The 18,196-nt window shown below is 37.2% G+C and overlaps 1 protein-coding gene across 1 annotated transcript; it reads right to left on the reverse strand.

Annotated features, from left to right (window-relative positions):
• Nucleotides 1-1,518: 1,518 nt before the first annotated feature.
• LOC109044459 (uncharacterized) lies at nucleotides 1,519-17,527 on the reverse strand. The gene is made up of 3 exons (XM_019062182.2): nucleotides 17,085-17,527; nucleotides 13,705-14,391; nucleotides 1,519-9,623 (listed from the first exon to the last, which is right to left on the reverse strand). Exons 1-3 carry the CDS (start codon nucleotides 17,180-17,182, stop codon nucleotides 6,227-6,229), a joined length of 4,182 nt encoding a protein of 1,393 aa, XP_018917727.2. The 5' UTR covers nucleotides 17,183-17,527; the 3' UTR covers nucleotides 1,519-6,226.
• Between the last annotated feature and the right edge of the window lie 669 nt (nucleotides 17,528-18,196).

Raw genomic sequence — 18,196 nt, forward strand, 5'->3', positions numbered from 1 at the left:
CGTCCCCGCTTGGTTTTTCGGCTTTCCTGTGCCGCCAGGGCGGACTGTCGATGGGGGCGGGGAGGCGATCGCCGCCCCTGACAATTTGCCGCGGAGATCCCGAAGGGGCCCTCGCGGCGAATTTTTTTCGAGTCATCGTTTTTTTCCCGTAATGTTGTAATTTTCTTATCCTTTTCAATCACTAAAAGGCCCCGAATTCCTTGAAAATATGTCTCAAAGAGACATGGAAGGTCGCCAAAAGCATTTGTGATGAAGGGACCCCCGATGAATCCTGAGAGTGGGTTATTTTGAAGTTCAAGCACTGTAGAATCCAACTCCAATAATGACTACGTGTTTAAAAAGTGTGAAATTTTCAAAATTTACCGGGGGAGGGCCCCCGGACCTTCTTAGAGGGGCCCCTGAACGACAGAAGGGGCCCTTACATTGAGGTCTCCTCCTAACTTTTCGACTACCAGTCCGCCCCTGGATACTTCGAATTGATCTTGTATTCGTGCTGTCACTTCAGCTAGTAGCTGCAAGAATAGCTCTGAAGAACACTCAGAACCTTAATAATTAAAAATTTTCTCAAGTTAAACCTCAATTTATTCCCTAGTAGCAATGGCTCTTAAAAAAGTTCTACAAAAAGTTGTCCAAAAAAATGTGGAAAACTTGTTAATTGTAAGAGTTCGTAAATTTTAAGTAAAACAACTCTTAAAATACTCGTTTTAGGACACTCTTTTGGGGAATTCTTTTAAGTAAAAAAATAGTGCTATTTTAATTAAAAGAAAACGTAAAATTTAGGTAAAAATCAATAAAATATATCCTCAATTTGTATGGGCTGCAACTGTTCTTTTTATACTTTTCTGTTCACCACTTTTTTCCTCGTTTTTGTCCGCAGGAAGTTAAAAAAAAAGTAGGTATTTTACTTAAAATGTACGTAAAAAATTTACTTACAATTTTTCTTCAAATTTAGGTAAAAAAATACCCGAAAAGGGTTTCCTGATACGAATATTTCAAGAGTTTTTTTTTACGTAATTTTCAAGTGGTTTTAAAGTAAATTTTAGGAGATCTCTTAAAATTCTCTTAAAATTTACGAGTTTTTTACAACTTTTCTCAACAGCCACTGCTATACTAGGATTTTTCAAAAGTTTAGACAGTCAGACTGTCGGAGGGTTGATCATGTCGAGAGTGGAAAGAACTTTCTGCGATATGGACGATGGGGCTTTCCTCAAAGAGAATGACAGCTGCAGGGCAATGAACAAAGTCGCAAAAGTCGATCTGCTTTCTTCTTTTACTAGCAACACTTCGGAACAGGGTGAACCTGAATATCTACGTTAGCCCTGTGCTCTCTCTCCTTATGACTCCATATCTTTCAGGTCTCATGTGGAAATAGAGATATGCCCTTGTTTCAGTGGAGCAACGTAATGTAATCAATCAGTTCGGTAAATTAAAATACCATTCATTCAAAACTTGACCCGTACACGGGTAAATTGCTCGCAGGTTGATTATTTTAAAAGAAGTGCAAATGATAACAAACAATTAATTAAAATAATAGATTATTATTAGGATATACATCATCAATGACACGGTATTTCTAAATATATCTCGATACATTACTCCTACGTAAATGGTACAGACTATGTACAAATTTCATACAGCGCATGCTTCAAATAAAAAATCGTTAAAAAAGGAAAAACATAATTAAAAACATGAATGGTGATAAAATTTACGAATCAGTCTACCCGCATTCAGCCAGGTGCTTTGTACAAAACTAAATTCCTCGGTGGCATTTGCTGGGAGGAAAATCTTGCAATGTATAAAAATAAGTAAAAAAGTAGTGAGAAATATTTTCAGGTTGATGCAACTACATGGAAGGGGTTGAACAAACAAATCATGCTTAAACTTCATGAGTTTCGTAACCTAAAGAGTTCAGAAACCTCATTATGATCAACGTCAAGAGGATTTAATCAAACTTCACAGGCTCAATTCACCCTAATAATATGCCAGAATTCTAGCTAAAGAATTCCTTTTGAAAAATAAGTGACACACTGGAGTATTTTGAATGCTTCATACGGTATTAAGAGATGCTGTGTTGGTGTATGTACAAAAATATCACTCGTATAGATTTGTGATGATTCTTACTGCTTAGAATTTGTGAACCCAGTGAACAGTAGAGTGCTTTTACAGGAAAAATATTGCTGAAGTAAAATATTGTAAAGTCAGTTTCCATTACTGATCAGGTCTCCTATTGTGGTGTTGGACATGCAATAAGTAAAAAGAAAGTTGGACAAAATATATTTGTCAGTTAAAGTAACTTCGGACTTGACTTGAATAATAAAAACTGGGGATGGATTGCCAATTTTTATGAACCAATTTTAGCTATGAAAAGAAGGATTTTAAATGTATTAATTTCATAACGACTGTCTTACAGATTAGATGCATTTCATTCGAGCGGAAAACTGGCACTTTTTTATGAGACTGGCTAGCGACTTGATGAAACAAGATTTTCAATCTGACAAGTTTCAAAGACTGAATCATTTTTTCAAATCAATTTTTGCAAATAACAGTGGAGTACGCCCGAAGGATAAATTCTTATGTATAAAATTAACTAAGGTATTGCCGTTTAAAGAAGTCAGATCATCTCAGTTTTTCAACAGATGATATCTCCGTTCATATTGGACACACCTAGCAAAGAATCATTGAACAATGGAATAGTTTATTATGCGAGAATTAAAGAACCAAATGACTCACTTTCCTCATGAGCCCCAGAGAGCATGGATTTACATATAAAACAGGGCTCACATGGAAATCGAGGTAGGCCCTTACATCAGAAGAGCGACAATTTAATATGAGGAACCAAAGCGATTACAGCATTTTCAAAATCAAGCATCTTCATCCATATCTGAAAAATGCCTACAGTAGTTAATAATTCGTGTTTTTCTACAAAATAATTTTTAGCTTTCAAGGGAAACGATCGCGGAAATTTTAATGCTATACGTAAATTCAGAATTTTTTGATGCAATGAAGAAATTATATGATTTGGAAAACAATGCAGTAGCATTGGTTCCCTTCTGCTCGAAATGATCCAACTTACAAATGAGATAATGGTATATTATTGCCTATCAGTAAAGTCAAATTCCTCCTTTCTAAACAATCGAAATCAACATAGGTAGGTCAAGTTAGCGATTAAAACAAACTTCTTCTTTGATGCTCAGTTCTCAACTTCTGGTTTCCAAGTTGTTAGGTAGAATTCAGAACCCTGATAGAGAATTCTCATTATAAAATACACTGAAAGTAGTCTGAGGCTAGATTTGCCTTATGCAGACTAAGGTCTTTAAACAGGCAGGAAGTTGACATTTTTGAGCAAAGAAAACATTGGTTCCTTAATCGAGAAATGAATGTGGAAATTTTTGGTAGGCTCACTGTGTTGAACTTGAATTTTGAGGAGAAAACATGTATGGTAGTGCTTAAAATCTCTCTTAAATGAATAGTCTATTCAATCTATGGACTAAAGGATCTACACATGTGTGAAACCATTGATCTACTTGGGGTGCTTGTCCAAATAAGTTTCCTCCATCACAGTTGAGTTGAAAAAAAGAACAAAAACAATTTTTCACATTTTCAAGTAGGTAGATTCAGAATTTGTTATATTACTAGGATAAACATTGATTCACCTGAAACTGAAAGTATGAATTTTTTAAGACAAAATTTGAAATTCATTTTTCTGATGGCCTGTAACAAATGTTACTTACATGTATTTTTTTAAATTTAAGTAATCAATACTTAGTCCTTACAATAAAACTCAAAAGACTCTACTATCTTATAATTAACGTCCAATTGATTTCATAGGCATCACTATGAATAACGGAGACATTGCTAATTTAACCATCTCAAAACCGAGTAATTTATTACCAATAAAGTTATTTTGCAGAGCAATAAAAATTATCACCTGCTTCGAGACTTTTGAAAGCAAATGAAAAAGGTGGGTCTGAGAAAAGTTATCAGTGGTTGAAAGTTTTTTTACAACTGAGAAGGTCTACACTTGATCACAGCTAACTCTTTAATGAAATTAAAACCCCTCTTAATTTGTTAGTGGGCTCCTTTCAAGATTTCCATCGGTGTATTCACATTTAAAAAATAAATCAATGGAACTTGAAATCAGCACAAAGAATTTTACAAGTTTTAGAACAATTATGTTACAAAAGAGTCAAGGCACAATGATCAATTTCCAAGTAAAGGACATGAAAATACTGAACAGAGTAATACACAAATAGCGTGTGTGTAAAAAAGTTTCTCTACGGCCCGATTATTGAAAATATGTCAGCCTGATATGACAAGACATAGCTCTGTCACAGCCATGCAATGTATAGCAATTTGATGTCTAATCCCGCTACTTTAAACTTTCAATAGTCCGCCCGCTGGGGAAGAAAATTTTACAGGGCTGATAAGAAAGAAGAAGCTGTAAATTCCACCGAGTTGAATCTAATAGAATGTTGCTAGAAAAATTGAACCAATATTTTTCTTAGAGGCCCAAGTGCTGAAATCCAAGTTTCCAGAAAAACGAAAAAAAGTATGCCATTCAACATACGTTCAATCTTTTCAGCCCAGTTTCAACAGGTATTTTTTAGCTACATACATATTTGGACCGCATTAAACAGAAAGGAACCAAGCTACATCAGCTATTGCCGAATTTAACAGGGAAATTTGATTTTTTACAAGAGAACGTTTGCGCGGATTCCTTTGAAAATTTTAAGGAATTTGCTATGTATTATGGAGAAAATTCATCGAAATTTGCACAAAAATCCGCTCTTCCGTTTTCATGTGAAAAATTAAATTGCCCGCTTAAATTTGGCAATAGCTGATGTGGCTTGGTTCCTTTCTGTTTAACTCGGTCCATTAAGGGCTCAAAATATCAAGGGCAGGCAGAATAGCACAATTTTTCCTGCTTTTTCTGAAACTTGGATTTTGGCAGTTGGGTCCTTAAGAAAAATATTAAAACATTTGTGAGAGTAGGGTCCAATTGGAGCTGCATTTCAATTTTAATTGGATGCAAATATAATAATATTATTGAAAGTAAAAAGGTGACAAGGAAGAGTGCGCTAAAAGATGAACTCTAAAATGAATGTAAAATTGGTTTTCTACCTTCGTCACTACACTGGGCAAGCCAAACTGAACTGGCCTTCAAGTTTGATTTTTAAAGGAAACTCTGATTTCTAGCATTAGCTGTGTGTACATTCCTGGCACTGAAACCTAAAAAATACATTCCAGATGCAACTACTGAAGGCAGATAATAAGTAAAATATTTTCCATGTTTACTGTCTTGCAAAAACTAATTTCTTACAAATTCAAAACTTTTTTGAAAAACAAGAACAAAAAATAAACACTCCTTAGGTAAGAAAAAAGTTAAATAGGACAATCCACAACTGCTCAGAAAATTGGTTGGCAGTATACCTATGATCAGCTCTGCTGCAAAAGCACTTTCTTCAGCAAAAAACCTTCATCACATTCAAGATTGCAAAACCAGCTCCCGATTTTTACACGGCAAGTATTTGAAAAAAGAAGGTAGTTTTAAAATTCAACACTAAAATTTTGTTCAAAAAAACCTCCCTCATTGAGCAAACTTTTTCACATTACAATTCAAATTCCTCCATTAGCTGTAAAAGCTTTTCCTCTTTTGAAGAATGCTCAGATTGAATTATGATTGTATCAGATCTGATACTAAAATTATGAAAAATACTCTTCTGAGTTTTGAGAGCATAGGAGAACTGTGTTAGCTTAGGAATAACCGGTCAGGAAACTTAAATCTACCAACGCTACATTTGATTGAAGTTTCAAACTTAACTTCTTTTGTATGAGGTCCTTTGGACTTCTATTGCTTCGGGGGGAAAAAAACTGACATTAGAAAAATCAATAATGGGTTTTTTTAAGGGAAGAGAGCTGGTGGAAAGATAGGAATGATGGAAAAAAATATAAGTTAAGCAAGAATTTTCCCTTAAAGCAAGCAACACTTCCTTGCTGTTGGAAAGTGCCGGTAACATAAGGTCTACGATAGGAGAGTGCTTACTCACAGCTTCCATTGGGGAGATAAAACTACATCCTGTACAATCTGTACATAATACAAAATAAAAATAATTTCAAAACATAACAGCGTTTTTACAATAACTTACAAACATGGAAAGAAAAACACAAAACAAAAAAATAAACCTTGCGGAGCGGAAGAGGCTTTCATGGTAGACACAGAAATTTGCTACATGTGACACATAATGTGCATCATTAAATCTGTATTTGAATCAAACTTGGCGTTGCATAATGCGCAGATCGTTTCTGGTTCTGGTTCAGGGAACAGCTCTTCCACAACACTCAGAGATTTGTCCAGATCAGTCAAATTGTCCTTCACTGGTGTGCTGTGGGTGCTCGAATCGCTGAAATCTTTCTGCCGTTCATAGTAGACGGACGGCAATAAGTGACCTATATCATCAAGCAAAACAACTGGCTGGGAACTGATGATGCTGGAATAAGGAGAATCCGATCGATCACTACCAGAGAACGAATCATTAACGACATCGTCCAAACCATTACTAAATTCATCTGCAATTTCAAGGCCTTTCAAACAGCGGGTCTTCTTCGGTGTAACTTTCTTAGGAGAAATGAGATCATTGGAAGAATAGGAGGAGACATGGTGCGCCGGGCTAATGCTGCTGATGTATTCACCAGGAATTTCAGGTTCCTCCATAATTGGAGGATCTACAGGAGCCTCAGGGAAGCAATCTTGGAGTAAAACCTGATGTTTGTCTCTGATGACAAATATCTGCAATTTTAGGTGAGAGTTGAGCGCTTGCAGCCGTGAGAATTTCCGTCCGCACACTGTACAACACAAAGACAATGAGTCTGACTGGTTTTGCTTGAAATTATCGATGACAGCCTGGATCAACGTCTCTTGAGGAATATCATCCAGGTCAAAGCTTTTGGCTTTGGGAGGATTTCGTTTTTTGGGGACAACTGGCTCAGTTTGAGTGATAGAGGGTGGCGCGGAACTGGAGGCATCAGCTGTTGGAGTAGTTTTGATCATCTTTTCAGGGGCCTCACCATGTTTGGGTGATTGCACTTCCGACATCCCATCAACCTCAATCAACGCTGACACTCTTCGCTTTCTTCCTGCCTTTTCATGCGGTTTAGAGGTGCTTTCTTGCTTTTCTGATGTTATAGTTTGCGGACTGTCTACATCTTTCTTGATCTTGGCAACTTTGATTTTTCTCACCTTCGGCTGTAAACTAGTTTGATTTAAAATTTCAGACTCAGAGGTCACTGGTATTTCAGGATCAGCCGAAGTTTTCTCCAGAGAACGCTTACCCTTTTTCTTCTGGCTTTTCTTGTCAGTGCTTTCGGTCGCCTGTTTTTCAGCTTCAGATTCTGTTTCGCTAAAGTCCCGCAAAGTGGACAGCATCTTTGCCCTGGATCTACCTGGCTTTCCCCTCTTTTCTAGTTTTGTACTCTTGAAAATAGACTGATCATCAAACCCATTTTCTTCATCTTCTTCATTCCCCTTCTTGCCATTTTTGATTGATTTTCTACTATTAGAGCTTTTCAAAGTTGACAAATCGTCAAATCCATTTTCTTCAGCTTCATCTGTCTCCTTTTTGGCATTTTTGGTGAATTTCTTCTTGTTATTAGAGCTCTTGGAAACGGAATCCTCACACCCATTTTCTTCAATTTCAACTGTTTGCTCCTTGGCATTTTTGAGAGATTTCTTGCTACCTTTCTTCACCTTTTTCTTATCTTCTTTCTTTCCCTCCTTCTTTTGGATGGACTCAAATTCTTTGATGCACTGCTCCATGGACACAACTTTCTTCTTCGCAAATGCTCTAGCGCTATCCGTCGTTGTTGGTAGAATGAGACTGCAGTTTTGTGGAACTCCTGCATCCAAACTGTCTTTCGTCACACCCAGGCTTTGAAGTTTGCGTGTTAATTCCATACTTACTTGCCTCTTGAGTTCAGAGACCAAATCCACTTTCACATCAGTCTTACTCTCCTCTTCATTCAATTTCTCTTCACCTGTGTTTTCTCCTCCCGTCGGACAACCATCTACGACAGGCTTGTCAATTTGTCTTGAACAACTGTCTACCACTAGCTCTTCCGTTCCACTTTGTATTTCTTTCGAAGTATTCATTTCTTCTTCATTTTCAAGCTCGCCATTAGAAGACACTGTTGAGACTTCAAACACCACTTGAGATTCATCAAAGTTCATTTCAACTTGACTAGGTTCTGTTTCTTCAAGCAAATCTTCCGGGTTAAGAGTAAAGAGACTCTTACGCACCCTCTTAGGCCTGGAATTCACCATGAGAGACATGTCTTTGGAATTTTCTACTGCTGCAGGTTGAGACTGAACTTTTTCATCAAAGGGCATTGGAGAGGTAACTTTAGGAGAAATTTTGACTCCTGACTCACTAATCTTCTGGGTTGACGGCAATTCTGCAGGGACAGAGACAGGTTCCTTTTCTGTGCATGGCCTGAGTTGATCTGAACTGTGAGAATTCATAGTATGCGACTCACAAACTTGGTTTGTCGAGGAGTCTAAGTTCTGTCCCATTTTCTTACATTTAACGGATGATGAAGAGACGGTTCCTTTAGATGGTGTGGTTTTTTGATTAGACAATTTTGTAAGCCTAATGGATACATTTTTTGGTACACTTAGTTCTGAAATGTCTTGTTCAGGTGGTGATTTCTCAAGTCCTTTCGTTGATTTTGGTGAGAGCTCAGTGCCAGAAATTTTGGATTTGACCGAAGTTTTAGAACCTTTCAGTAGAGAAGAACCATGCTTGCTCTTTGAAAGTAAAGATACCCCAGGTTTGAGATGACACTGGATGATCTTCACTCCTTTTTTATGGATCTTTTTGGTCGGATGATTACTGACATGCTTACTTTCTGAGTTGGCAGAGGTTATTGGATCAGAAATTACTGATTTTTTCCCTGAGTCACCAGTCTGACTTTTCATTTCTGAACCTGAAGGATGCGTTGTATCAACAAGGATAGATTTTCTCCTCTCGGTACCTGACGGAGTCAGTGAATCAGCCTGTTTTTTTCGTGAAGAAGAGGTCGCCAAGTCGGCTGATGATTTTTTACGTTCCACAGCTGATATTGTAACAGGACGATCCACTAGTTTTTTCCGCTCCGCAACAGAGAGAGCTTTGAGATCTTCTTTCTTTCTCTCTGGGTTGGTAAGAGTCATAGGATCTAGGACAATAGCCTTTTTCCTCTCGATAGGTGGATGAGTCAATGAGTCGATGTTAGACCTTCTTCGCTCTGCAGCCACAGGGTTAGGGACACACTTTTTCCCATCTACAGGAGACATATTCATATGATCTACTGACTTACCACTTTTTGAGTCTTTCGGTTTACTTTTTGGGTCGACGCTTGCACATAGCACTGCTGCAAAATCTGGACTTTCGAAGAGAACTGCCTTGGAGATGCTGCTGTTTTTCCTTTCTTTGATGGCACCAGCTGAACTTGGCTTCACTACTGCATTTGGGGAAATTTTGTGGCCTGAGGGCTTTGAATTCGAAGTAGGGGCAGGGTTCGGCGTCAGCAGGCTTTTTGTATCGCTTGGAGGTGTCTTTGATTTTTCCACGTTCACTGTTGGTGAGGTCCTGGAACAAACAAAAGTTGCTTTAATAGGTTTTCTCATCTTTTACAGAAAAATAATTAGACGGAAAACAATTTGACAAATCCTGCAAAGATAATTCTGTACAAGAATAAAAGACAGCAGTTATTTTGAAACATAGCAATACTGATTTGCCATTCTAAAAATTCAGCGTCTATTTCTTCTTTGTTTTCCATTTATTTGGATTTTGTTGCTGTTTCTTTCGGATCTTAAACACACTAATATATGACGGTCGAAAAGGAAACTGAAGAACATTTTTACACACCTCAAAATGTTAAACGAAACAGGAGTTGTACCTTGCAAGTTTGCGACCCAGAGGACAAAACTTTGAGAAAACGCACTTCCAATTTTTAACATGTCATGTTCAGGGCTTAGAATTGTTAGATTCAACACTTCATGTATTACAAAGAGGCGTTCGTATAAGTACATGTGCACGTTGGAGTAGTTATTATTTTCTATGAAAAATAGTATAGTACAGTACTAAAATACAGTTCTTTGTACAGTATTAAAATTTGCATGAATATTTTACTTTCACATGAATACTTTTTTGGTGGAAAAGTAGGAACTAGTACCTGTAATTATGAGAATTGTTCTAAATAAAGATGAGGATGCACGATTAATGGAAAAAGAGAGCAAAAAAATTACTATCTCTACAAATTGCTGTTCTGACAGCCATGAAAATTTCTGAATACATCAAGTTCCAAAAGAGGCGTAAATCATTTTTATGAAACTTACTGAGCTTTTAGTGTCTTCACTAACATGATGAGTAAAAATTTCTTTGCTGAATTTTTCCGTATAACTACTTGGAGGATGTTTCTAAAGATTTACAATTCTAATTTCAAAATTTTGTAATTTCCTCTGATTATATTCATCAACTCTCTCCTGGGTATCAGAAAATGCATGCCAAAGTTATCAGAAGTGCCTGGTTGGATCTCAAACATTCCTTTAAAAAATTACAACCAAAGTCTACCATTTCTTTTAGGCATGACCAGCAAGTCTCTAATTGAACATGCGACTGTGCGGGGGAGAGGAAACTACTGCAAAAAAAAAAACCTAAAATTGAGAGAGGAAAGCTGCTGTTTAAAAGAGTGTTTTATCAATACTTTGGCATAAATAACGCTCAGGAATATTGTTTCAAATCAGAGGCTCAATAGTAAGAAATCTTTGGTTCAAAAGACGTATTTTTGAGAAGAAATTATCTTGTTCTATGCCCTGTTTGGGGGCCAAACTTGGCACATTATGTACAATTATTCGCATTATTTTGGTACCCTCTACTTGCACAAAAATTGACTGAACATATTGGGTCATATTCATGGTCGTTCCTTAAAAAGCTCCTTTCCATAAGAAGCCCTATATGGTTTACATTGTGATTTCTCTTCCGGTAAATATCAAGTTATTAAATAAATTGATTTAATTAAAAATTGCTTTATTAAACAGTATAACCAGAATTTTAGTTAGAAACAATTTATATTTTTGGAAGATAATTACTGAAACAAAATAAATTAAAATCGAGGTTTATAACTGAATAAATTTAGTAATTTTTAATTTAAGAAAATATAAATCTACAGGAACTTGATTGAAATGTTGATCTTAATTAAATTTCTATTAGGTTCATTCTTTCCGAAGTTATACTGCTGAATTTCACTTGAGATATGCAAAAATTTTCATCATTATGATGCTATGTTCAGAACCTCTTTGAACCACCTTTAATCACAATTTAAACCATTGGGGCCCCCTAGGAAAATGACCTTTTTAGAGAACAACTATGAACGCGACCCTTATTCTGAGGGATATGAGAATCAGCTTTTCTTCCATGGTGTCGACTAAAACAGGCTGGCCAATAATCAGTTCTTTTCCAGTACATTCCTAAGAAATTCAGTACCTCCTCAACAAAAGAATTCAGTACTTATTCAGTACCTCCAATTGACGATATTCGAAAAATGTCAAAAATTTGAATTTCTCGCTCAAATTGCAAAAAAAATTCCGGAACTTCTTGCCGAATTTCTGCACTTTTTCAATACTTCCGGACCGTGCTTAAAAAATCAAAACTATTTCCGGACTTTCCGAAAATTCCGGACATATAGACACCCTGTTCTACGGTTCAAATTCTTAATTCTCTACCTCGTAGAAAATGGTTCTCTTAAAAAATGTGCCATCATGCACAAGGGCCCCTTTTCCCATGTGCCTCATAAACCCAGTGTCTTGACAATTACTGAAAATATTTAGATTCAATACATCAAGCAACACTAGCCATTAGGCACGGCTTCTAAAAGGCATCATTTGCGATCAAAAGAATCTCTCGGCTCTAGTTGATTTAAATCTTATCTCCCTATCAATCATTTATCACTTGATTACAATGATTGTACAGCATAGTTATATAATTTGCTGTAAACAAAATCAATTATTAAAGAAAAATAATAGTTCAGGTGATGTTTGACTTGAAATCAGTAAATAATTGGCTAAAAGAAAACTTTTGTTTGTCCGAAAGAGGGTCTGAGACTTCAAGAAAAAGTATTACCGAGTTTATTTCCTTATGTAGTGCTTTCATTGAATCCATCCGCATTTCCATTTCAATTAAGAAGTGCAACTGGCAATAGGTCAGAATTTGAATGAGTAAAACATTCTTTAATTATATAGGGTAACCCAAAAGGCCTGCACCACCCTCCTGCCTGTAACCTCTAAGTTTTGCCCCTTTTCTGAGTGGCTTTTTTTAAATTTTGGGAGACCCCAAAAGTCGTTTCCTTTGACCTAAAGGCACTCACAAAATTTCAAGTCTTTCCTTGTTTTGTTCAGAATTTAAGGGGATGATGCCTGCTTCGAATGGTGGCAGACTTTTTGATGACCCTTTATTTGCAGTCTGCAAGATGAACTCGCCTATGAACTTACTTCATCATGATTACTCTGTGACGGCTGAGAAATTTATGCTCATTGGAGTTGAGAGAAAGTTGAAAATATGATGGATGACTTGTCTCAAAAAAGGTAAAGTGAATGCTGTGTTATTTCAACAGGGTTTTATTCCATGAAAATTCTGAAATATTTTTGGTAGTGCAACAAGCGAAAAACATTTCAGAATTTTTATCTAATAAAAGCTGAGGAAAATAATGTGACATTTACTTGATGAGGACATAGTTTACCGAGTAGGCACCAAGTGACTTCAAAACTGAACCAAAATAAAGACTTTCAAAAATTTATTCCTCCATCGAGTCTCACTGTTACCACTGTTTTACTGTTCGAGGTACTCTTTCTAGACTTTGAATTCTTGACAGAAGAAAATTCACGACTTGTTGAACTCAAAACTACTCTTGGCTTATTTTTTCCTAAAACGCAACTTGGTACATTGGTAAACTCAATCCATTGGCATTAAGGAAGTAGTGATATCATATGATGTCACTACTTCCTTCAAGACGAGTCATCTATTACGGTTTTAACTTGGAGGCACAATTTGACCCACTAGTGTTTTGATGGGATTTTTATTTTTTTATTTGTTCTACTTGATATTTTGATGAGAAAGCTGACATCATAATGTTTAGAGCTTCATTAAGAGGAGATCTCAAGATGCTTAAATGAGACAGAAATACCTAATAATTAACAAAATGTTCTGCGGCAGATTCTAATCAGTGCTAAAGTCCATAGAAATACACAGATCATTGATAAGTATCAGTTTTGAAACTTGATTCACGAGTTGGGGCTCATAATTTTCATATCCCAACATGAACCGTTACTTTAAGACCTGCATTTGGATTTACAACAAAAACAAAAAAAGACAACCGCTTTGCAAACTTGGCATAATAAAGCAATGTCAAGGTAGGCGTAGGCCTCAAAGAATTTTGAAAACATGATAACAAAAGAGCCCTCAGCTTATAAATCTAAAATATAGAATTTTCACGGAAATATATAAGTACCATTTGAACAGATATTTTTAATTTTTTCCGGGGAGTGACAACCTTAGGAATTTTTTCCAAAAATTAGAATTTCTGTTCATGATTTCAATTGATTTGGAGTTCCGAGTCGTTTAAACTTCAATTCTCTAGTATGTGGCAATGATTGGAAGGGGAGATAAGCATTACCTATTTGGAGGCGATGACTCCGAGTGAGAGGTACTGGTAGCTTGCTGAGATCGGGTTGGCGCATCATTTTCTGGCGGCTTACTTGGTGTGGAAGGTGCTTTGGCAGGTAACTGACAGCTGGTAACATCATCGACATTCCTTGAAATTTTTTCACTGAGACTTTGATTGCTTTTAGAGGTCGGGGAGGAGTTTTTCAGTTTATTTACATGATTATCTGACTTTGAGACAGCTAAGGGAGTAGAATTCTTTTTCGATTTAAATGTACATGATTGTTTGGATTTGTGCGTTAATCTATGCTCCATGTATTCAGACTTCGACTCAAACTTTTTTGAACAGTCAGGGCACGATTTCGACTTCTTCTTGAAACTCATGTTGCGATGGACTTTCTGGAAGTGCACCAATAACTGATTCTGAGAGGAGAGAGTCATCTGGCACTTGTCACAGTGGTTGGAATGAGTTTTGATGTGTTTTATTAGACTGACTCCCGAATCAAATTCTGCGAAGCACATTATGCATCCAACGGTACTTGCATGGGCACTCTCCATGTGTTGCTTTAACTGATCGTAATGGGAGAAAGCCTTGAAGCAAACAGCACAGATTTCACTGTCAGAGTTTGCTTCTGGATCATTGGAAATGTCTTTCGACACATCGTCTCCACCTTCAACATCTGGTGTCCGCATGACAGATCTGAAAAGGAGAGAAATGTCATGAGTGATTATGATAAAATTATCCGCATCATCAGTTTGTCTGTCAAATTCATTGGGAGCTTACTAAGGGCATATTTCATGCCCAAGGACTTTCATTGACAATGAAGAAAGTAGTTATTGAACATGACCACTCACTTGGCATGAGCAGATAGACTTCTTTCAGCATACTCGATGATACTGTAAGGAAGAAGTCTATCTGCAGGCAAGCAAACCGCAACTGGCTTTGAATTTTATTAGAGTCTGAACATCTAAACAAATTTCTTAACCCACTTAAGATTTTTTAAGAGCCAAATTATAATTGTGCCTTAATGTCGACGCATGCCATTTGTCCCTTCCTGTCATCTCCTTCTTGATTTCTAGCAAGATCGGTGGTGCCACAAGTACAACTACTCGCTTTGCAAGTTCAGCTACAAAAAGACTGACAAAACTTCCCTATCAGACAAATTTGGATTGAGGCAACTTCTTAGAGGAGATGGCTGGATTTTTTGGGAGCATTTCTGTACAGCTTTGAATTTTACACATTTAGCATACATGGACTCAGCAATAATCTAGAAACTTGTGTGTCAATCTTCTACACTGATGTGCTTCCCTGCAGTTAGTTAGAACATTAAGTCTGCTGAACTGTAATTTTTGTAAGGACCACGAGCCTTGTTCATCTACGGTTCGTCACTTAGCGACCTTGAATTCTATACTGACACTCACTGTTTCAGGAAGCTCGGAACAATCAGGGTCACTGAACTTACTGACTTGCCACATTATTGGCAGTGTTTTCCTTCAACAAGCAACAAGATTGTTCTTCTATAATGATAAAAAATTGTCGCAGAAATGGGGATTCCACCATTGCCGTATATTCGATCATTTGGCTTACCTAGGTACCACTGATCACATGGTGAAATAGTGGTGACATGATTTGTATCCACAACAAAACCAAGAAAATTTGAAATGCACACTCGGTCTGTTTACGGACAGATATCCTTGATATATCAGGGATCCTCTCTTGGAGATAGATCCCTGTCGAAGTTGGGGCGCTCATGTGTGGAGTATATCCTTGATTATAATGAGACCTCAAGGGCAAAGATGCACAGTATGAAATCATGCTAATGGTAGCTAAGATAGAAGAGTAATTGGAAGATAAAAAAGAACATCAAACACTTGATAACAGTTAAGGGACAGAATATAAACAAGTAAGTAGGGTTCTAAACAAGGGTTCTAGATCGATTGAAATCTTTATAAAAATCAGACGTTAAAGTTTACAAAAATCCTTGCAAGCTCTTAAAATTGAGAGACATTATTGAACCATTTAGCTTTTGGTTGTGCTCAGCATTTGAGAGCTTTCAACTTTTTGACAATAACCTTAACCTTGAAATGTACCTACAATCAATGAGCTTTGAGGTTAGGAAGAGAGACCAAAACAAAGGAGAAAAATAATTTTTCACATAGAAAGGTGCAGAAATCTATGACACAAGAGCAACTACTTTCAAACCCAAAAACAAGAAAATATTAAGCAAGCAGTATTGAAACACTAAATATTTTCAAGGTACGAGGGACTTCAACTACATTGTTATGGTTAAAGTTCATTAACTCCCATTCAATGCTGATTTTACTTCGGGCAGACCATGATAAAAATGGATTACATGAAAAATATCAAAGCATAATTTTTCCTTTCATGTAAACTATAGCCATTTAAAGCTTCTTAATCGGGGCTTTCAATCTTATTACCGTTAGCACAACTCTTCTAAACAATCAATTCAGACACCTTCATTCTGGATAACGAGATACTCTAGCTCAGTTACAAAAAAAGCAATTTTCTCTACTTGAATCTTGCCTTTATCAATTGGCTGAAAATCACAGATATACGCTCCATACAATGAGATGAAACAAGAAAATTTTCTGCATCATGTTCAGGTGAACACGAAAGATTTTTATGGAGGAAGGTAAAAACATCATCAACAACCACCAATGGAGTCCTTATGGTAACCTTGGATTTTCATCAATTTGAAAGGTACCGAGTATTCCTACCCCGCAAAAGAGGCTGTCAGACTTGGATGCCAAGCAAGTTTTCGAGGAAGGATGTGTTGTGTAAGTAAGTGAACAAATGAAATTGGTAGTAAAAAGTTCAAGTACACAGAGGTGCATGCCATAAACACGAAGTTTCCGTGCTATTGGGATCAGAATGTCTACATCTGAAGGAGTAGTTGACAGAAGAAACTTCTGTACCAAACAATTGCGACGGTATTAACTCATGGATGAACAACCAGAGGTCAAGGAACCTAGGAGCTCGTGAAGTCTCCAGGGCATTATTGATCACATTTCTGGAGACTGATGCAACACTTTCATCATTTACGTTTTCGCTCTAGCCAAGATATAAACATGGCGATGAAAGTTTCCAAGACATAACAGAAACTAAAAATGGAAATAATGGGTTTTAAAGGGTTCTGATAGGGGTATGAGGAGCGATGGCATTGAAGCAAAAGCCAGTAGTCTTGTCTGCTATGAACAAACTTAGCGCACCAAAACAACATAGTTTCACACGGAATGAGACTCAGCGAGCACCTTAGCAAGAGTGCGCTTTGCAGCTGAGGTGATGCACTAAATCAGATGAAGTGGAAACAATTTCTCACAGACAAGAACCTAACTTCATGGGAAAATAATACTGATTGGGAAAGTACTAACCTGCAATGATCATTGTCAACAGCTTTAGTGCCGTTCGGAATTTGTTTGGGTGGCTGGTGTTTCAGTATGGGAAGGACTACGCTTAGCCTTTTAGCCATTTCTGAGGGAACTATCGGTTTCCGGAGAGATTAACACTTCGCGCATGAAAATGATTTGGCAGAATTCAAGTGTTTATGTATCTATGCAACTGCTGATCGGCAAACGAAAAGGAGATACACGGAAAGGCGACAAGAACTCACAGAATTTCAAACGCATGCTTGGGTTAAACACTGAAAGGTTCGAGTTGATCGCGGAATGTAAAACCTTTGCGAAACGAATGATAACGTTGAAAAGCCGAACGAATTACTACGCACGTGAACGCAAACCCGTGAACGCAACGAAAGGCCTTGCAAAAACGCTGAAAAGCACGAACTTTCGCAGGAGCACCAAACCAATACCAAACAATCACCGACCGCGCTAAACAATCAACAAACCTTAGCGCCATCTACCTACGACACGATTGGTCCATCCTTCCGACGACTTCCAGTAGCGGGAGATTTCAAAATCGGCGCCCCTTGGTCAAAATTCATAGTCAAAATTCGAGACTACCGTTTCAGGATGGGATTATTTATTCTGGCACATGAGAGCACCGGTGATGGAGTTCTAACACACGTTGTCTAGAATACTTGAATTATCTCGATCTATAATTAATGGAAGCAAATCCTTGGACTCGAAGCAGATAAAGAGATTTTCTGTTGTAAGATTTGTTTCCTTGAGAATTTTTTCAATTTGCTGGGGATTTGAGTGTTCCCTGATTGGATCCTGATTTTCAAAAATCGCGAAGCCATATTCTACAATGTATGAACCTGAACGACCCGCTGGATACTGCGATGTTACGGAATGTCCACTCATAAGTATTCCATTTTCTTTTAAACTGTTAATGCACCATCAATAATGTGAAGAGATATGATTTGGGGAAATAATATCCAGAAAAAAATGAGAAGGCCTGATTATGAACGAGTTTAGGAACATTTTCATAACAACTAGGTCACCAAGAGATCCTCACGCATTTTGTTTACGAGTGTATCGGGTGGTCTTGATCATATGGACAAAGAAAGACATAGAGGAGGGTG

This window comes from Bemisia tabaci, chromosome 8, assembly GCF_918797505.1.
Source record: "Bemisia tabaci chromosome 8, PGI_BMITA_v3".
NCBI lineage: Eukaryota > Metazoa > Arthropoda > Insecta > Hemiptera > Aleyrodidae > Bemisia > Bemisia tabaci.

What these genes read in the sequence shown, in the direction of transcription:
- LOC109044459 (XM_019062182.2), bottom strand. Translation starts at nt 17,182, where the DNA reads ATGGCTAAAAGGCTAAGCGTAGTCCTTCCCATACTGAAACACCAGCCA. An exon ending in GTTGACAATGATCATTGCAG is followed by an intron (nt 14,392 to 17,084) that starts GTTAGTACTTTC and finishes TCTCCTTTTCAG; the next exon opens with ATCTGTCATGCGGACACCAG. An exon ending in GAGTCATCGCCTCCAAATAG is followed by an intron (nt 9,624 to 13,704) that starts GTAATGCTTATC and finishes TGTTTGTTCCAG; the next exon opens with GACCTCACCAACAGTGAACG.